General features: G+C 39.2%; 2 protein-coding genes across 21 annotated transcripts in view; one reads left to right on the top strand and one right to left on the bottom strand.

The window, feature by feature from the left end:
• The window catches only part of LOC123510358 (MAP kinase-activating death domain protein-like), a 66790-nt gene extending 56779 nt beyond the window's left edge, over positions 1-10011 (bottom strand). For 10 of the 20 annotated variants that reach the window (XM_045265441.1, XM_045265440.1, XM_045265445.1 and 7 more), the window contains exons 1-2: positions 9461-9845; positions 4475-4780 (exon numbers count right to left, since the gene is read on the bottom strand). The gene's annotated coding sequence lies outside the window, so the exon portion shown is untranslated. Of the gene's footprint in view, positions 1-4474; positions 4781-9415; positions 9847-9952 lie in introns of those variants that run through there. The other 10 variants (XM_045265438.1, XM_045265446.1, XM_045265434.1 and 7 more) reach the window with 5 other exon arrangements.
• A 1600-nt stretch (positions 10012-11611) lies between these two features.
• LOC123510361 (dehydrogenase/reductase SDR family member 4-like) lies at positions 11612-15874 on the top strand. The gene is made up of 7 exons (XM_045265455.1): positions 11612-11812; positions 12968-13145; positions 13552-13629; positions 13863-14009; positions 14434-14568; positions 14856-14911; positions 15586-15874. The coding sequence occupies exons 1-7, from the start codon at positions 11679-11681 to the stop codon at positions 15698-15700; spliced, it is 843 nt and encodes a 280-aa protein (XP_045121390.1). The 5' UTR covers positions 11612-11678; the 3' UTR covers positions 15701-15874.
• Positions 15875-16186: the final 312 nt, after the last annotated feature.

Below are 16186 nucleotides of genomic sequence, written 5' to 3' on the forward strand. Positions count from 1 at the left end.
GTTTGGGTGGTGTGGGTATGTTAGGATGAGAGGATAAGGCTTGGGGAAAAGAATGCTGGAGGCGAATCTATTTAAGAACCAATTCCTTATCTCTTTTTATATGTAATGAAGCTTGAATACATTATATCCTGTTTTGTTCTAATAACTTTACTTTGGTCACTATTGTATTCCCTGTACCACTTCAATAGCTCAATCAGATCACCTCTTAATTTCGTGCTATCATTACTAACACCGAGAACATTACTTATATCACCCTATTATCGCCTATATCACTTCAAAATCTTTAGCATCACTTCTTAATCTCATCTCTAACTCTATCAAGCTTGAACACTTTACTTCTTGCCCTACCTAATTACTGATCATGTTAATATTACTAGTTACTCTTATCATATCCTCTGTACGTTCTAATTACTATCTTTATCAAGTTTTAACCAATTATTTCTTCCCCTATCCAAATTATTGATGATGATATTGATAGTTACTCTTATCATATCCTATCTAAGTTATAATTACAAACTCTATTAAGCTTGAACCCTTTATTTCTATCTATATCTAGTTATTGATCACTATAGTATTGCTATTTACTCTTTATTATATCATATATAGGCTCTAGTTAGTAATTGTATTAAGCTTGAACCCTTTATTTCTATCCTATCTAATTATTGATCATGATGGTATTGCTAGTTACTCTTATTATATCCTTGTACATTTTGATTTCTAACTATCAAGCTAGAACCAATTACTGTCTGCTCTATCTAATTACTGATCGTGAGAATATTGTTAGTCATCCTTGTTATATTCCCCTGTACTAAGCTCTAACTCTATCAAGCTTAAACCAATTATTTCTTGCTCTACCACGATAATATTCCAAGTCACCATTGTTATATCCGCTGTACGTTCTTATTTCTACCTCAATCACGCTTTAACCAATTATTTCTTGCTCTATCTAATTGCTAGCCTGTTAGTCACCTGCTATATTCATGTACATTCTAATCTTACTCTATCAAGCTTCAACTTCTTATATTCTTCCTCTATTTAATCATTCACCACGAGAATATTTGCTAGTCGTCCTTGTTATATTCATGTACATTTTAATCTCTCTATCAAGCTTCAATCTCTTATTTCTTGCTCTATTTAATTATTCACCACGAGAATATTGCTAGTCGTCCTTGTTACACCTCTAAAGACCTCTCACTCACTCCCCAAGCTAACACAAGGGCATCAGCGTCCCCCAGGTAAGTCAGTACGTAGCAAACTCCCTGTCGTGTTCCACCTGGCGCTCCAAATCAAGTCTTAATCCGCGTGTCCATCATATAAATGTTTCCCCTTGTTTTCCGCCCGTCATGTCTGCGTCGTCTCTCTCTCTCTCTCTCTCTCTCTCTCTCTCTCTCTCTCTCTCTCTCTCTCTCTCTCTCACCCAATTTCACATGCAATTGATTTCCCTTCAGCCTGTAGCCTGCCGCTGGCCTGTAAACCTCTGTCTGACCTTCTGCAGAACGAGACCTACCATGAACCTGCCTCTCTCTCTCTCTCTCTCTCTCTCTCTCTCTCTCTCTCTCTCTCTTTAAAAGCCGGCGAACAAGGAAATGATAAAGTCAGTCCACCTCACCGCTTCCCTAGAGAGAGAGAGAGAGAGAGAGAGAGAGAGAGAGGGAAGATTCAAGAAGAGAAAAATAAAGATAAAGTAGGTAAAGAAAAAAGATAGAAAGGAAGGAAAAGAAAGAAAAGGAAGTAAAAATTTAAACTAGAAAAAAAATCCTAAATACTTTGCCATTTCCTTTTGATCTCTTCTTTTTCAAGGTAATTTCCTGAGAGAGAGAGAGAGAGAGAGAGAGAGAGAGAGAGAGAGAGAGAGAGAGAGAGAGAGAGAGAGAGAGAGAGAGAGCATTTACCATAAAAAAAAATCCTAATATCTAATGAAAGGAAAGAAACACCACTCAAATCAACTTTCTTATCTAATCTGAGAAAGGTGGAAGCGTGGAGCATGTGTGGATATGACCTTGGAACTCCCAGGTGTGTGGAGTATCTATTAACTTTCATCTCACCCTTGCCTCGACTTCCCCACATCCAGCCTTTCCACCTGCTTATGACCCCTTAATCTTAACTTCAATACTCGGACGCTTTTTCACCATGAGTTTTGGGTACAATTAGTCGATTTTACTTACATTAGGAAGCGTCTATGGAAGTCTGAAGATTAATGGCCAGAGTGTTCGCTGTTTTAATCATCACATAAGTTTCTGAAGCTGTGTAAAATCGATAAATAGTAAGCAGAATGAAGATGAAAATGCGTCGTAACTCTGAAGGGGTTAAACAGTTCACTTTCCCTCCTCTGATCTCAATAACTGCATGTCTACCCTCCTACTATAGCGGCTTTTTTGCAATGGGCTTTGTACTTTCGTGTGTCCACCTCCCTAATGCAAGAGTTGACCAGTATTCGCAGTCTTTCATCCCCTTTACTGATAAACTCTTGAACTCCACACTGGCATACCGCAAAAATAATTAAGACGCATATAAAAACCTGACACCACATCTACAAAGTCACAAATATCACTCGAGTCCTCATAATCTTTTTTTCTCTCAGTGATGGCGCGGAATGCATATCAAATCACGAATGAAAATAGAAATAATATAAACCCATTTGGATTACAAGCATCCAGAGAGAGAGAGAGAGAGAGAGAGAGAGAGAGAGAGAGAGAGAGAGAGAGAGAGAGAGAGAGAGAGAGAGAGAGAGAGAGAGAGAGAGAGAGCACCTTCCAGCCTCCCTCCAGCCTTCTCCCGCCCAAGGCACCCGGCCTGCACAGTGACGTCAGTTTGCCAGCCAGCCAGCCCGCCTGCCTCCATGTCGTCTGAGCACAAACATTACTCTTTACCTATTCATTTCTTTACCTTGTTTTTATCATTGTTTTAGTTCTGAATATTACTTTACGTAGCATTTTTTCTTTTTCTTGCGATTCCTTAATCTTTATTTATCTATTTATTATCATTACCATTCCTATTATTATTATTATGAATGATCTGAGGGGTCCTGCCAAAAGAGTATAAAGACTAAAGACTCGTAATAAAAAGAAAAACACTACGTAATATTCAGAACTAAAACAATTAAAAAAGCAAGGTAAAGAAATAAATAGGTAGAGTGATGTTTGTGATAGAGACAAAATATATCAGTCCTTTAAGAGTCGAGCCAAAAGACTTACCACATTAGTAGAGATGTGTCTTTTTTAAATGATTCCCTATGAAGTGAAATACACGAATGAATACAGAGAGACTTTCACTGTTGGTATGATTTGGTTAGGTTCGTTAGTTAAGTCAGGTTGCATTAGGTTAGATTCTTAATTAGGTTAGGTTAGGTCGAGTTAAGATAGGTTAGGTTAAGTTAGGTTAGGTTAGGTTAGGGTAGGTTAGGTTAAGTTAGATGTTTCAGTTAGATTAAGTTAGGTTTGGAGTTTTTTGCTGTAAACGTTCCATCTGCGCCGCGTCAGTCATGCTGTCAGGAACTAGTCTTGCAACAGCAGCTTAAAGTGGAAGGTGGAGGCCGTGTGTGTGTGTGTGTGTGTGTGTGTGTGTGTGTGTGTGTGTGTGTGTGTGTGTGTGTGTGTGTGTGTGTGTGTGTGTGTCAGAATACAGTACATATTAACACGTTTCTGCTATTCTTTCCCTCACCACGAACCTAAACTCAAGAAAGCACGCGAAAATCTAGCTCTTAATACACTGTCTGGTATTTCAAACACGAATTAAGGAGTGCTGGATGACTGGCCTTCCATCCTCGATCATTTCTAAAATACATACACGGGGAGATACAAGGAAAAAAAAACAGGCTACTTTACACAGACCTAAACTAATGAAACCACAGAATAATCTATATCTTTATGAAGTTTTGGCATTCGCAGGGGAAATAGATTACCATTTTTCGTTCCTCGATAATTTCTAAAACCACGCATAGGAAGAAATAGAGGATAAAAAACAAAGACTATACACACAAAAGAGTTAAAATACACTTAAACAAGGAGAACCACACAGTAATCGACCGTCTGACATTCCAAACAGGCAGATTAGATTATTATTTTCAGTGTCAGTTGTCAATCACTTTTAAATCAGCAAATCACGCATTAATTTAACTCTTTATCCACCGTCCGGCATTTCAAACAAGTATGAGTGCTATTACATCACTGCTCTCCACTCCTCGATCACTTATAAAACCACACATACACAAAGAGGATGCAGGAACACACAATAACCTGGAGAAACTCAGGAAACACGACAATCTAACTCTTTATAAATATTAGATCACAGCTTTCCAGTTTCCATTCTTCACTCACTTCTAGAACCAAATATAGGACTTAAAAACAGGAAACCATGCCAAAATGGAACTCTATTCATCCTCAGCCATTTCAAACACACAAATATGAGATAACTGCTTCCCATTTCTGAAACCCCAAACACAAAGATATGGGAACAAAAATCCACAGTAACTCACTTGTTTCATACGGGAGGGCACCGGGTAGAGGTCGGCGCGGTGGCGGTGGTCAGAGGGCCACTACTGAGGGCCACTGAGGGTCTAGACTAAAGGCCGCTGCAGTGGGCCGCTCCTGACAACCGTTCTAGTGCCGAGCCTCGCCCTCCTCCAAGCGACGCCGCCTCAGCGCTGGGTGGCACGCGCTGTTGCCGCTCCCGTGCTCGCTCCTGTTGTCTTGGGTTGTGGTGGTGGTGGTGTATGGTGTCTCGTTTAGTCGTCCGGTGCGCTGGGCTGGGGCCACGCAACTCGCCCGCCCATTATTCAAGTCTGGGGAAGGAGGGAAGACATACCAGTTAGCTAGACGATTTCCAGGCCCAAACTCTTCCGATACCTCTCTGACTCGTATTCACAGACACTTTGCTTTCTCGCCACGACTGTTATCAAGGGCCACAGACATTTATTAGCTGGGTTTTCAAGGTTTCTGCTATTAGTAATGTAGAAATGTAATATATAACTACTATTAATACTGTAAATAATGGAATAGACTCTTAAAATCTTGTTAGTGGTGAGTCATTAGGGAGCCTTAAAAGATTAGACAAATTTATGAATAAGGATAAGTGGCTATTGATAAGTGTGATTTATAGTGAGGGACTGCCGCGTGTATGCCTCCAGAGATTGTGGCGTCTTCTCTTATTTTTTTCTTAGACCGCTAATGAGGACCTGAATAATCACCTCTGGCCTTTATAAACAGTCCGTAGGAAAAAACAAACCATTACAAAATATAGACATAAGATTGCAAGTCCTCCTTCTCTTCCCTCTTCCCCTCCTCCTCCTCTTCCTCCTCCAGTTTTGCCCAATCACACGCTAGTGGTTTGCAAGGTGACAGTTCTGAAAGCAAGTCCGTTCTATAACGGGAACATCAAAGGAAGGGCCCGAAGGAACATAAAGGAAGAGCAGTCACCACCACCACCACCACCACCACCATCATTACCAGACCAGCCATCAGCAGCAGCACACTTCTTGCCCCCCACGAGTTTGCAATTACTTAAATCACGCAATACAAAACTCTCTCTCTCTCTCTCTCTCTCTCTCTCTCTCTCTCTCTCTCTCTCTCTCTCTGTGTGTGTGTGTGTGTGTGTGTGTGTGTGTGTGTGTGTGTGTGTGTGTTTGAACAACAATAATAACATTTTAATAATAATAATAATAATAATAATAATAATAATAATAATAATAATAACTGTCATGTAATAATTTGCGAGGTTATGGTGGAGAGAGAGAGAGAGAGAGAGAGAGAGAGAGAGAGAGAGAGTTATGTCACCATTCTATAGAGAAATGGCTCTCTCTCTCTCTCTCTCTCTCTCTCTCTCTCTCTCTCTCTCTCTCTAAATCCAAATGTACATCTCTTTCTCCTTCTCTTTACTTCCGTCCTTCCTTCCTCTTCCCCTCAACCCCCCACCATCACCATCACCACCACCACTACCTCCTCCATTAATTAAATGACAGAAGACTCGTGTAATGACCGCAAAAAAGGAAAAAAAAGGGGAAATAAAATGGAGCTCAAGTTAATTAAATCTTTTCCCTTTTCAAATTGTCTCCCATTCATTTAGTTCTATTCGGGGATTCCTGTCTATTCTCGTCTAGCCTCAGTTAAAAGCTACAGTCACGGGGTCTATGAATTTGTTAATGGTTACATGATCTGGTGATTCGCAAAGTGAAATGTGTCTGAAGTGGTGTGTGTGTGTGTGTGTGTGTGTGTGTGTGTGTGTGTGTGTGTGTGTGTGTGTGTGTGTGTGTGTGTGTGTGTGTGTGTGAGGGTATGTATAGCTATGGAAGAAAAATTAATAGAAGAGTGATAAAGAGGAGGAGAAGAATGATGATGAGGAGGAGGAGGAGGAGGAGGAGGAGGAGGAGGAGGAGGAGGAGGAGGAGGAGGAGGAGGAGGAGGAAGAAAAGGAAGAATGAAAAGAACAAGTAACAAGAGCAAAAACAATACCACTACACCACCGCCAACAACAACAACAAAATAAATCAAAGATGACTGAGAAAGTAATATAAAATGATGGTACAGTACGTGTGTATTATATGTATGTATGTATGTATGTATGTATGTATGTATGCATGTATGTATGTATGTATGCAGGTATGTCTCATAAAAAAAAACACTCAAAATAAAACTATATGTAAAATGAATACCCAAAATATACAAAGGTTTGTCTCCTTTTATCTATTATGTACATTAACTTTTTGAAATGTATCTTCCTCTACTCTTATGACCTACCTTTTCTTTTTTATTTATACCATGTGGGCTTTTCACGGGAATTTATGGACTAAAGGGGGTATTTTTTTGGGGTACCTCCTATCTCAAAGCCCACTCGCTAGGAAACCATTGCCCCGAGTAAGGAAGCCCAACCTACACTCGGACCGTGGACAGGATTCGAACCTGTGCGCTTGGAGACCTCGCGGACCCCAAAGCACGCATGGTTCCACTGTACCAAGGCGGCCTTTCTGACTAGGTACACTCTTTAGCGTGTGGCACCTTCACTGGGTCTTTGTCTACACCCTTTTTGTTGTCCTAGGCCAGAAAACACTTACACAATAACAATAACAATAACAACAGCAACAACAATAACGTCAACAACACAGTGAAGAACAACAGAAACAATGACAAAACCAAAGAGACGAAAATGACAGCAATAAAAAATAGAAGAAAGAATACATGAATGAAAAGGGTAAATATTAAAACAAGAGTAAGAGGAACAACGATAACAAATTAAAAAAAAAAAGAAGGAAAAATACTCTGTGAAAGAATGAGGAAGAGCAAAGAAAAAGAAGAAAAGAAGATGAAAGAATACATGAATGAAAAGGGTAAATACTAAAAGAAAGAAGAAGAGGAACAACAATAACAAATAAAAGCAACAGGACAAAGGAAGAAAGGAAAACATGCTTAACGAAGAACAAAAAAAAAGGAAAAGAAGAAAAATACATCAAAGAAAAGAGCAAATACCAAAACAAGAGCAAGAAGAAAAACAATAACAAAGAAAAGAAGAAAAAGAAGAAAGGAAAATATGCATAACGAAGAAGAGCAAAGAAAAAAAAAAGAAAAGAAGAAAAATACATCAATGCAAAGAGCAAATACCAAAACAAGAGCAAGAAGAAGAACAATAACTAAGAAAAGAAGAGTAATTGATTGATTAATTAATTGATTGATTTGCTGATTGACTAGAACGGAAAAATACACCCGAAGTGAGGAACAACATCAAAACAAATACACAAATAAGAAAAGAACCATCATTTTTCAGATCATCCCTTGTTATTTTCATTATTCTCTCTCTCTCTCTCTCTCTCTCTCTCTCTCTCTGCCCAAGGAAACGGAGCATGAAAATCCCATTAAAATATAAGCCCAGCAAAACACGACTTGCTGCGGTGAGACAAAAAAAAAAAAAAAAAAACTTGACTTGCAAAAAATATATAAATAAATTGAATAAAGATGTTAAAATAATGAGGCCTGATTTGTTAACCGATATTGTTTTATATATTACTCTTTTCATGGTTTTATTTATCTTGTGAGAGAGAGAGAGAGAGAGAGAGAGAGAGAGAGAGAGTAGTAGTAGTAGTAGTAGTAGTAGTAGTAGTAGTAGTAGTAGTAGTAGTAGTAGTAGTAGTAGTAGTAGTAGTAGTAGAGAGGAGGAGGAGGAGGAGGAGGAGGAGGAGGAGGAGGAGGAGGAGGAGGAGGAGGAGGAGGAGGAGGAGGAGGAGGAGGAGGAGGAGGACAACAACAACAATAACAACAACAGCAAGAAGAAGAAGAAGAAGAAGAAGAAGAAGAAAAGAAAAAGTAGTAGTAGTAGTAGTAGTAGTAGTAGTAGTAGTAGTAGTAGTAGTAGTAGTAGTAGTAGTAGTAGTAGTAGTAGTAGTAGTAGTAGTAGTAGTAGTAGTAGCAGCACCACCACCAACAACAACAACAACCAACACATCATATTCACACATGTCAACCATTTTATGTGAGGCCATAAATTTACATACGGGGTCACACATTGTTAGTTGTGTGTGTGTGTGTGTGTGTGTGTGTGTGTGTGTGTGTGTGTGTGTGTGTGTGTGTGTGTGTGTGTGGAACAGATAAATGGAACACACATAGAAGCACCATAAGGACCTACAGTACACACACACACACACACACACACACACACACACACACACACACACACACACACACACACACACACACACACACACACACACACACACACACACCGTCTCTTTCCCTCCACAATCTTTCTCGCACCCGAGATAAGAAATAAATCAGATAAACAAACCACAAAATTTCACTTTATGACTCTTATAACACATAATAAAAATAACAATAATAATAATAATAATAATAATAATAATAATAATAATAATAATAATAATAGTGGTGATGACGGTGGTCGTGAACTGACAGATGATAATATTTAGCATTCAGTACCTGTATAATGTATATTAGACTTAATTAACATATTTAAACCCGCTTGCGAATAACAATGCACTACACACACACACACACACACACACACACACTTCAACAAGGTATTCATTCTTCACATTTCTAAACAACAAGGCAAAGATTGAAAGCCTTGCCATTGTTTCCCTCATCCTTGATCCGTTATTCATCCCTTATTCACTGCACGAATTAATAATGACAGGTCGAAGTTTGCGTCATAAGGGTTTGTAAGTAGGTCACCGTGTCAGGGAAGGAAACGAGGGAAAAGGAAGAAGCTTATGACATTCTCTCGAGTCATTCCATCTGAGCCTTCTAACACACCTGCCTATTAACTCTCTAATCAAACAGGTATGTGACAGCACGATAGGAGGTGTTGTGTGCTGCATGGGATGTGTTCCCCGTGCCACATCAGCAATTGAACGGATGGATGATAGGTAAAGGTGACAGATGGAATGCATCAACGCCTCACATCACGCACTCACAGGCAACACAGCACAGATCAGCACGGGATGGATGAAAATTCGTACCTTTCTGCGTTGAAACGAGTCTCACACAGCTACACGACGTGGCTCTCCCCTTCGTAGTACACTAAAATCAATGAAACCACACTCGCTGATGCCGGACGGGGCAACTTCACTAGAATTCTAAAGATTTTGTCACTGAGCGCCTCGCCTCACGAGCTTCCCGACAGACATATGGAGTGCCTCGTAATATAGCTGTTCATTCTACCGAGAGCCCTCACTTTGTCCTCATAAGGGTGAATATATATACAGAACAACTCCTTTTTGCTACTTATCGACATGCGAGTGTCACCAGGGCGACCACGCCTGCGCGCTGGCTCACAGAAACGCCTCCTTCCCCTCCCATTCTCCCGCTTCTCCCTTCCCTCTCCACCGCCTGTATCGATTGCCTCCCCAGCTCAATGTCTCGTATTTTATCCACACTACATTGCTTCCCGTACTCAGTTAACGATGCAAGGCAGTGTAATATGAGGCTATAGAACAAAAGTGTCCATTTACCGGTCCAATGTGGCTTGCTAACCGGTTGCGAGTTGGGTGTTTTGAGAGGAAACTGAAAGGAAGCGATCATCGAGTTTCGTGTTATCAGCGAGTCGATGTGACGTCACTACCTGTCAGCTGAGCCCTCTCCGTTTGTCTTAGAGAGCCTGACTTCACCTTAACCTTAGTATATATTGCTATTCATTAGGACTTGGCACTTCCGTGTTCGAACTAAACCATTTTCATTTGAAGTCTCCTGAGGAACGGACAGGAGAGGAGACAGTGCGTATACTTGCCGAACGCCTATCCATTTGCTGATCTCCCTTTTCGGGTTTAATAATTGTCTCCTTCACGTGCAATTACTCTGACCAGCGGCATATCTCTCTCTAGCGTGGAACAGCAAAGGGATTAGTGTAAAAACTTACGAACGCCTTTCAAGTCCTCGATCTTCTTACTTTCACTGTCTGATTTTAATAATTTTCATCTTCCAAAGCCTCTCTCTAAAGTCTTTTACCTTTCTTGGATGAATAACTCTACTTGACACGTGAAATTTATACAGAATGAGATCAGTGCTCACAATCCCATTACCGTGAGGGAAGCAGCCGTCCTGAGGCTTTGGGGTGTCACATTACCTCGTCCCTAAACCCATATCCTTCACTGCCCGATAATATGATCTGTCTTCGCAAGATAGAAGCAAATGTCACCTATCAGAGAGAGAGAGAGAGAGAGAGAGAGAGAGAGAGAGAGAGAGAGAGAGAGAGAGAGTGTGTGTGTGTGATTAACTATAATTAATAAAGTCCAGCATTGACTGCTTTAGATGGAAACGAGGCAATGAACTTGATAATAGTTTAATTCACACACACACACACACACACACAGAGGGTAGTTTCTAGTGCTTGCATCAGCTTTTTTGACACAGATTTATTTATATTATCTTTATAGCCCCATCATACCGGCCCGGCGCTTCTCCAGAACACGTCCCTTCGAGTTTTTTTTTTTTTTTTCAGATTATGGCGGAGAGATAATCTAGAGAAGGAAGACAGATACGGAATTCTCTTAAATAGAAACATGACCGAGAGTGGAGATTGATAACAGCTATATAACTACACTTATAACAAAACAAAGCTAGAACAGAAGAAATATAAAAGACATAACTATAGAAAAGAACACACACAGATAACTAAAGCCATTTCTCCACCTCTCAACACCTAACCTAATTCTAAGCACTTACCATTTCATTTGTATATAACGCAGTAGACAAAGTACGTAACATTGCTAAACACTATAATATACACCCATTTTTATTCCACATATGGCTGCCCCAGTGAACGATTACAGAAAACATGTCACTTGTAGTTTTTCAGGGTATACTTAAGTTTTCATTTTCTATTTTTCTATTTGTTGATTATTTTCGGCGTGAAATAACTCTATCTCTATAATTTTGTCTGTTAATCATATATAATCAATGTTATCTCCGTAAATCACACACGAAGACATACAAAAACAGTATAATGCCTAAATATATACTATAAGGAACTACAAAAGGAGAGTATCCAATATATATGAAATCCTCCAAATATCCCAATTTTATGATCTCACACCTTGTTTTCTTAGACAATAAAACAAGCCTGAAACACTCCACATTGTAACCAAACATTAATACGAAATTATAAAGACAGTATGAGGTGTTTACGGGGCCAGATACGCCTCCCTGCCAGACAGAGCAGGCACATATACCACACTAAGCATGAATCGCCTGTATCATTTATCTCGGCCTGTGTCTTTCCTGGCCTCCATCACCACGAGAGCAATGGCCACGACAGCTACAGGGGAAGGAAGACTGGCAGGCAAGGTGGCCATAGTAACCGCCTCTACTGATGGGTGAGAAGTTATGCCTATATATATTTTTTCTTTTTACGATTTCTTTAGTGTGTCGTGAGCCTCTATTCTTATCTGAGGTTGTTTTTAGTGCGTGGTGATTCTTGAGGATATCTAACCTAATGTGACGTAACCTCCTAACCTAACCCAAATGATGCTGGTTACCCTTATATCTCTTTTAAATCCAGGTATATGATGCCTCTAACCTAAATGTTAAGCTGATCTAACATTCAACATAACCTAATTTAACATGTCACTCTGCTAGGAAATATTATTGTTGATTAATGCCGGATACTGAAACATCTTTTCTTAACCAATTTGAGTAGTCTTTGTGTGTGTGGTGTCTCTAATATAACCTAACGTGCTTTACTACTAAGACCTATGATGTGTGAGAACTGATGCTGGATGTCTCCTTTTTTATCATCTCGGCATTATCACCAGTGTTTTGTTTTTTTTTTTTTTAATGTCATACACAGTTCATTTATGACAGTTCTTAATTCTATTACTGCTAAACAGCTTTCTTCTTGATCATCTGCTATATTTTAGGTAATTTCTCATAACCAACTTTTGTAGCTTACGAAAAACTGAAGCCGACTTCTGTTCTCTTATTCTCTGTTTCTATGCAAACATTAAGGTGTTGCAAATACTGACCAAGGGCAGTCTTAGCAGTAAAAACTGTCTACATAAAAGATTAACTTCAAGACACTTACGTAATCACTGAAGTGGAGGGGACGCAGGTACAGGCCATGCATCAGTGAGGCTTGCAGGGTCACCATCACCAAGGCACCAGTGAGTGATGGATAACTTGATGCCTCACTCACCTAGAACAAATTGAGAATGAGACAAAAGAAAATATCTGCATTAATTACATTGTTCATGTAAAGAAATATTTATTAACATTGAGTACTTCTCGAAGGATGTTATGTCTTGTCTCTGTCTAACACCATCTCTCCTTTTCAGATAATTCCTTCTTTCTTATTTAAACATCTGGCTTCAACTAACACCACACAAGCACTCCACCCATTCTTCCACCTTCAGACGATCACTCTCTCCTATTAGCCCCAACTTTCTTGTCATTGTAGGAATAAGAGTACAAAGGGAGGCAAGCTAATATATTTCTCCCTGATATAGATTCCTCATCCCTCAGTTTTGTTACAGCATTGGTTTTGCCATTGCCCAGAGGTTGGGGCAGGAGGGAGCCAAGGTTGTGGTGAGCAGCAGAAAGCCAGCCAACGTGGAGCGAGCAGTAGCAGACTTACAGGGAATAGGGTGTACAGTGGTGGGCATCCCCTGTCACGTCTCCAAGCAGCAAGAACGCCAGTCTCTCATTGACAAGGTGTGGGTTGCATTGCTTGTGTAGATTTGAACTGATTGCTATTAGTACTATTGAGAAAAGCTCTAACCTGGTATGTCTCAGTGATGAAAATGCAAAACTGTAGCAATATTCTTTTTTTACTTGAGGATTATAGGCTGTTCAGTCAAATATTTTTTTTTATAGTTCATCATATTCTTTTTCCTAATACTTCTCTTCCCTTAAAGAAGTTCATTATGACATTTTGTTTCAGTGTAGGAATGAAAACAAAGGAAAAGTCCTCAGTTTTGAATAGCATAGTGCAGTACAGCTTTTTGTGTTTAGATGCATCCTTAAATGTTTAACTTTCAAACTGTAGAAAAGTTCTTGAGACTTGAATGCACCTACACATCTCTGAGCTGAGAGATACTCATAAATGCTTAACTTTCAGACAGTGGAAAAATTTGGTGGTCTTGACATCCTGGTATCAAACGCTGCTGTGAATCCTGCTGTGGGTGGAGTGTTGGATGTGAGTGTTGTACTGCAGTGTGTGTCTTGTCATATTAACTATCCATGGAAAAAGTGGATTACATTCAGTCTAGCAACTTACTGTATCTTAATTTTATGATTTGCACAAGGATTGGTAAAATCACTGCATTCAGCGTGGTAACTTATTCCATCTTACTGTATGATTTCTTGACCACAGTTACACATTCTTTATTCCTGCCTTAAGATAATGATACAATCCTGCTTCCTTTCCAGTGCTCAGAGGGTGTGTGGGACAAGATCTTTGAGGTGAATGTTAAGAATGCACTGCAGCTCACTCAGCTGGCTGTTCCTCACATGCGACAGAGAAAGGGTGGTGCTATTGTCTATGTTTCATCCATTGGAGGATATCAACCACTGCCGGTAACTACCTAAATGCACAACCAGAATAGAATGATGTAGTCATTGAAAGTTGCTGTACATCTAATGCTAATTTACTGTCATCTTCACAGATGACAGTAACAAAATCCACAATTATCTGACATACAAGTACATCAATGAACCTCAGAAACAAGAACAAATTCAATACAAATAGTACTGAGAGGTGCTGCACATGTGAGGTTAAAATTGCTTCTTATTAAACATTATGAAGCTATAACTGCATTCTCATAAGGGACTTCACTGAAAACTTTTATGAATTTCTGAGCATTTGCAGGATTCTAATGGTAGTCAAACAAGAGATCTTCCACCATCAATAGATAAAACACCTCAAAGTTGGTTTTTATAAAAACCTAATAGTTTTATTAATAATGGCCATCGAGAGATCAACACTCTTCCATCCTAACAGCTGCTGGGAGCATACAGTGTGAGCAAGACAGCACTACTGGGGCTGGGCAAGGCTGTGGCACAAGAAGTAGCCTCAGATAACATCAGAGTGAACTGTGTAGCTCCGGGAGTAGTGCGGACTAAATTCTCCAGCTTTGTAAGTTTGTTTCTGAGATTATTTCTCACACCATCTAGCAATATAAGAAATAACATGTATTAATTCAAGTTATGTAATCTTCACCAATGCTATTCCTAAGCTCCAGTAGGACTATGAGTGTGTGATATTAAAATCTGTCTGGGCATCCCTGTGTGGGTTGCCAGTCTAAGGTATTTGAATAGTCACATACCACTCTAGATCATTTCAGGAGCAAACGTTTACATATATTATCTACTATATGCATCTTGCATATGTTTTCTAGGCAGTAATTTAAGTACTCTTTCCAGCTGACAGAAAACCCAGCAATCCATGAGAAGACAATAGAGATGATTCCCTTGGGCAGGTAAGTTTGCCTCTTCCATCACCAAGACCCAATGAAAAATGCTTATGATCATTTGAAACATTCCCATAATCTAAAAAGCTTTCCTTTACATCATAACCCAGATACAATACCTAGTTTATGATTTAATATGGATCAATTCTCTTTCCCTGACCACCTGCCTACATTTTTGTTACTATGTATGCAAGACCTCATTAAAGATGCTAGTCATTATCATTTCAATTATAAGACTAATACATTTTACCTTATATGATAAACCAGAGTAATATCTAGTTTAAGATTAATATTGACCTATTTTCTGTATATTTGCTGCACTGGTTCTCTTCATGTATGCAAGACCTAATTGAAAGCTGCTTGCAATTAATATTTCAAACATTTTCTGAGAACAAGACAAAAAAAAAAACCTCACATTATAACCCAGATTATGTACCAATTTGATTTAATAAGGATGTTCTTTCTATTTTCCAATCTGACAGCCACTTATCACTTCATGTAAGAAATAATGAAAAACACTCAAGTTTATCATTTCACACATTGAAAGTAAAAAATATTCCTGCCATAATGAGTGTCCATCCTACATGAAAAATACTGCATCATTTCAATTTGTCTATACTTTTCTCTTCCATAGACTGACTGGCTTTTTCTTTCATGTTATGTAATGCCTTATTTCTCCACAGGGTTGCTGAGCCCAAGGAGATGGGTGGGCTAGTGGCTTTCCTGTGCAGTGATGATGCTTCCTACATCACTGGGGAATCATATGTGGCAGCAGGAGGCATGCTTTCAAGACTTTAGGTGCTATTATTGATATTTCACTTGTTATTCAGATTTGGGGTTCATTTAGAATTCCATAATAAACAGTTGTGTATTCGTATATAGATTTGTTGGGTGTATTGTTATATACAATAGTTAATATGTATTTTTGTAAGTATATGTGTGTGCTTTATTCTTTAATTATATATATGAAAATGTTATCTTTTCCTTACCACAGATCAGTTACATCATTTACAGAAGATATAGTAACAGCACTCTTTATTCATATCCATCACCTGTACATGCCCACACCATCTCACCACTCACTGTTCTATAAATAACCACTATAGTACACATCCATCCACCACCTTCACTCTTCCCACTCCTCTCACCACCAGTCCTTGTAACCCACACTCCACTCTCCACCTTCCTAGACTTAAAATTTCTTCCCTCTTCCTATGTTGATCTCAATACTGGTTGCTTAAAAAATGGGTTGACAGCTTCTATAGATTTCCATTTGAACCAAGT

Source organism: Portunus trituberculatus, chromosome 28 (genome assembly GCF_017591435.1).
Source record: "Portunus trituberculatus isolate SZX2019 chromosome 28, ASM1759143v1, whole genome shotgun sequence".
In the NCBI taxonomy this organism is placed as follows: Eukaryota; Metazoa; Arthropoda; class Malacostraca; order Decapoda; family Portunidae; genus Portunus; species Portunus trituberculatus.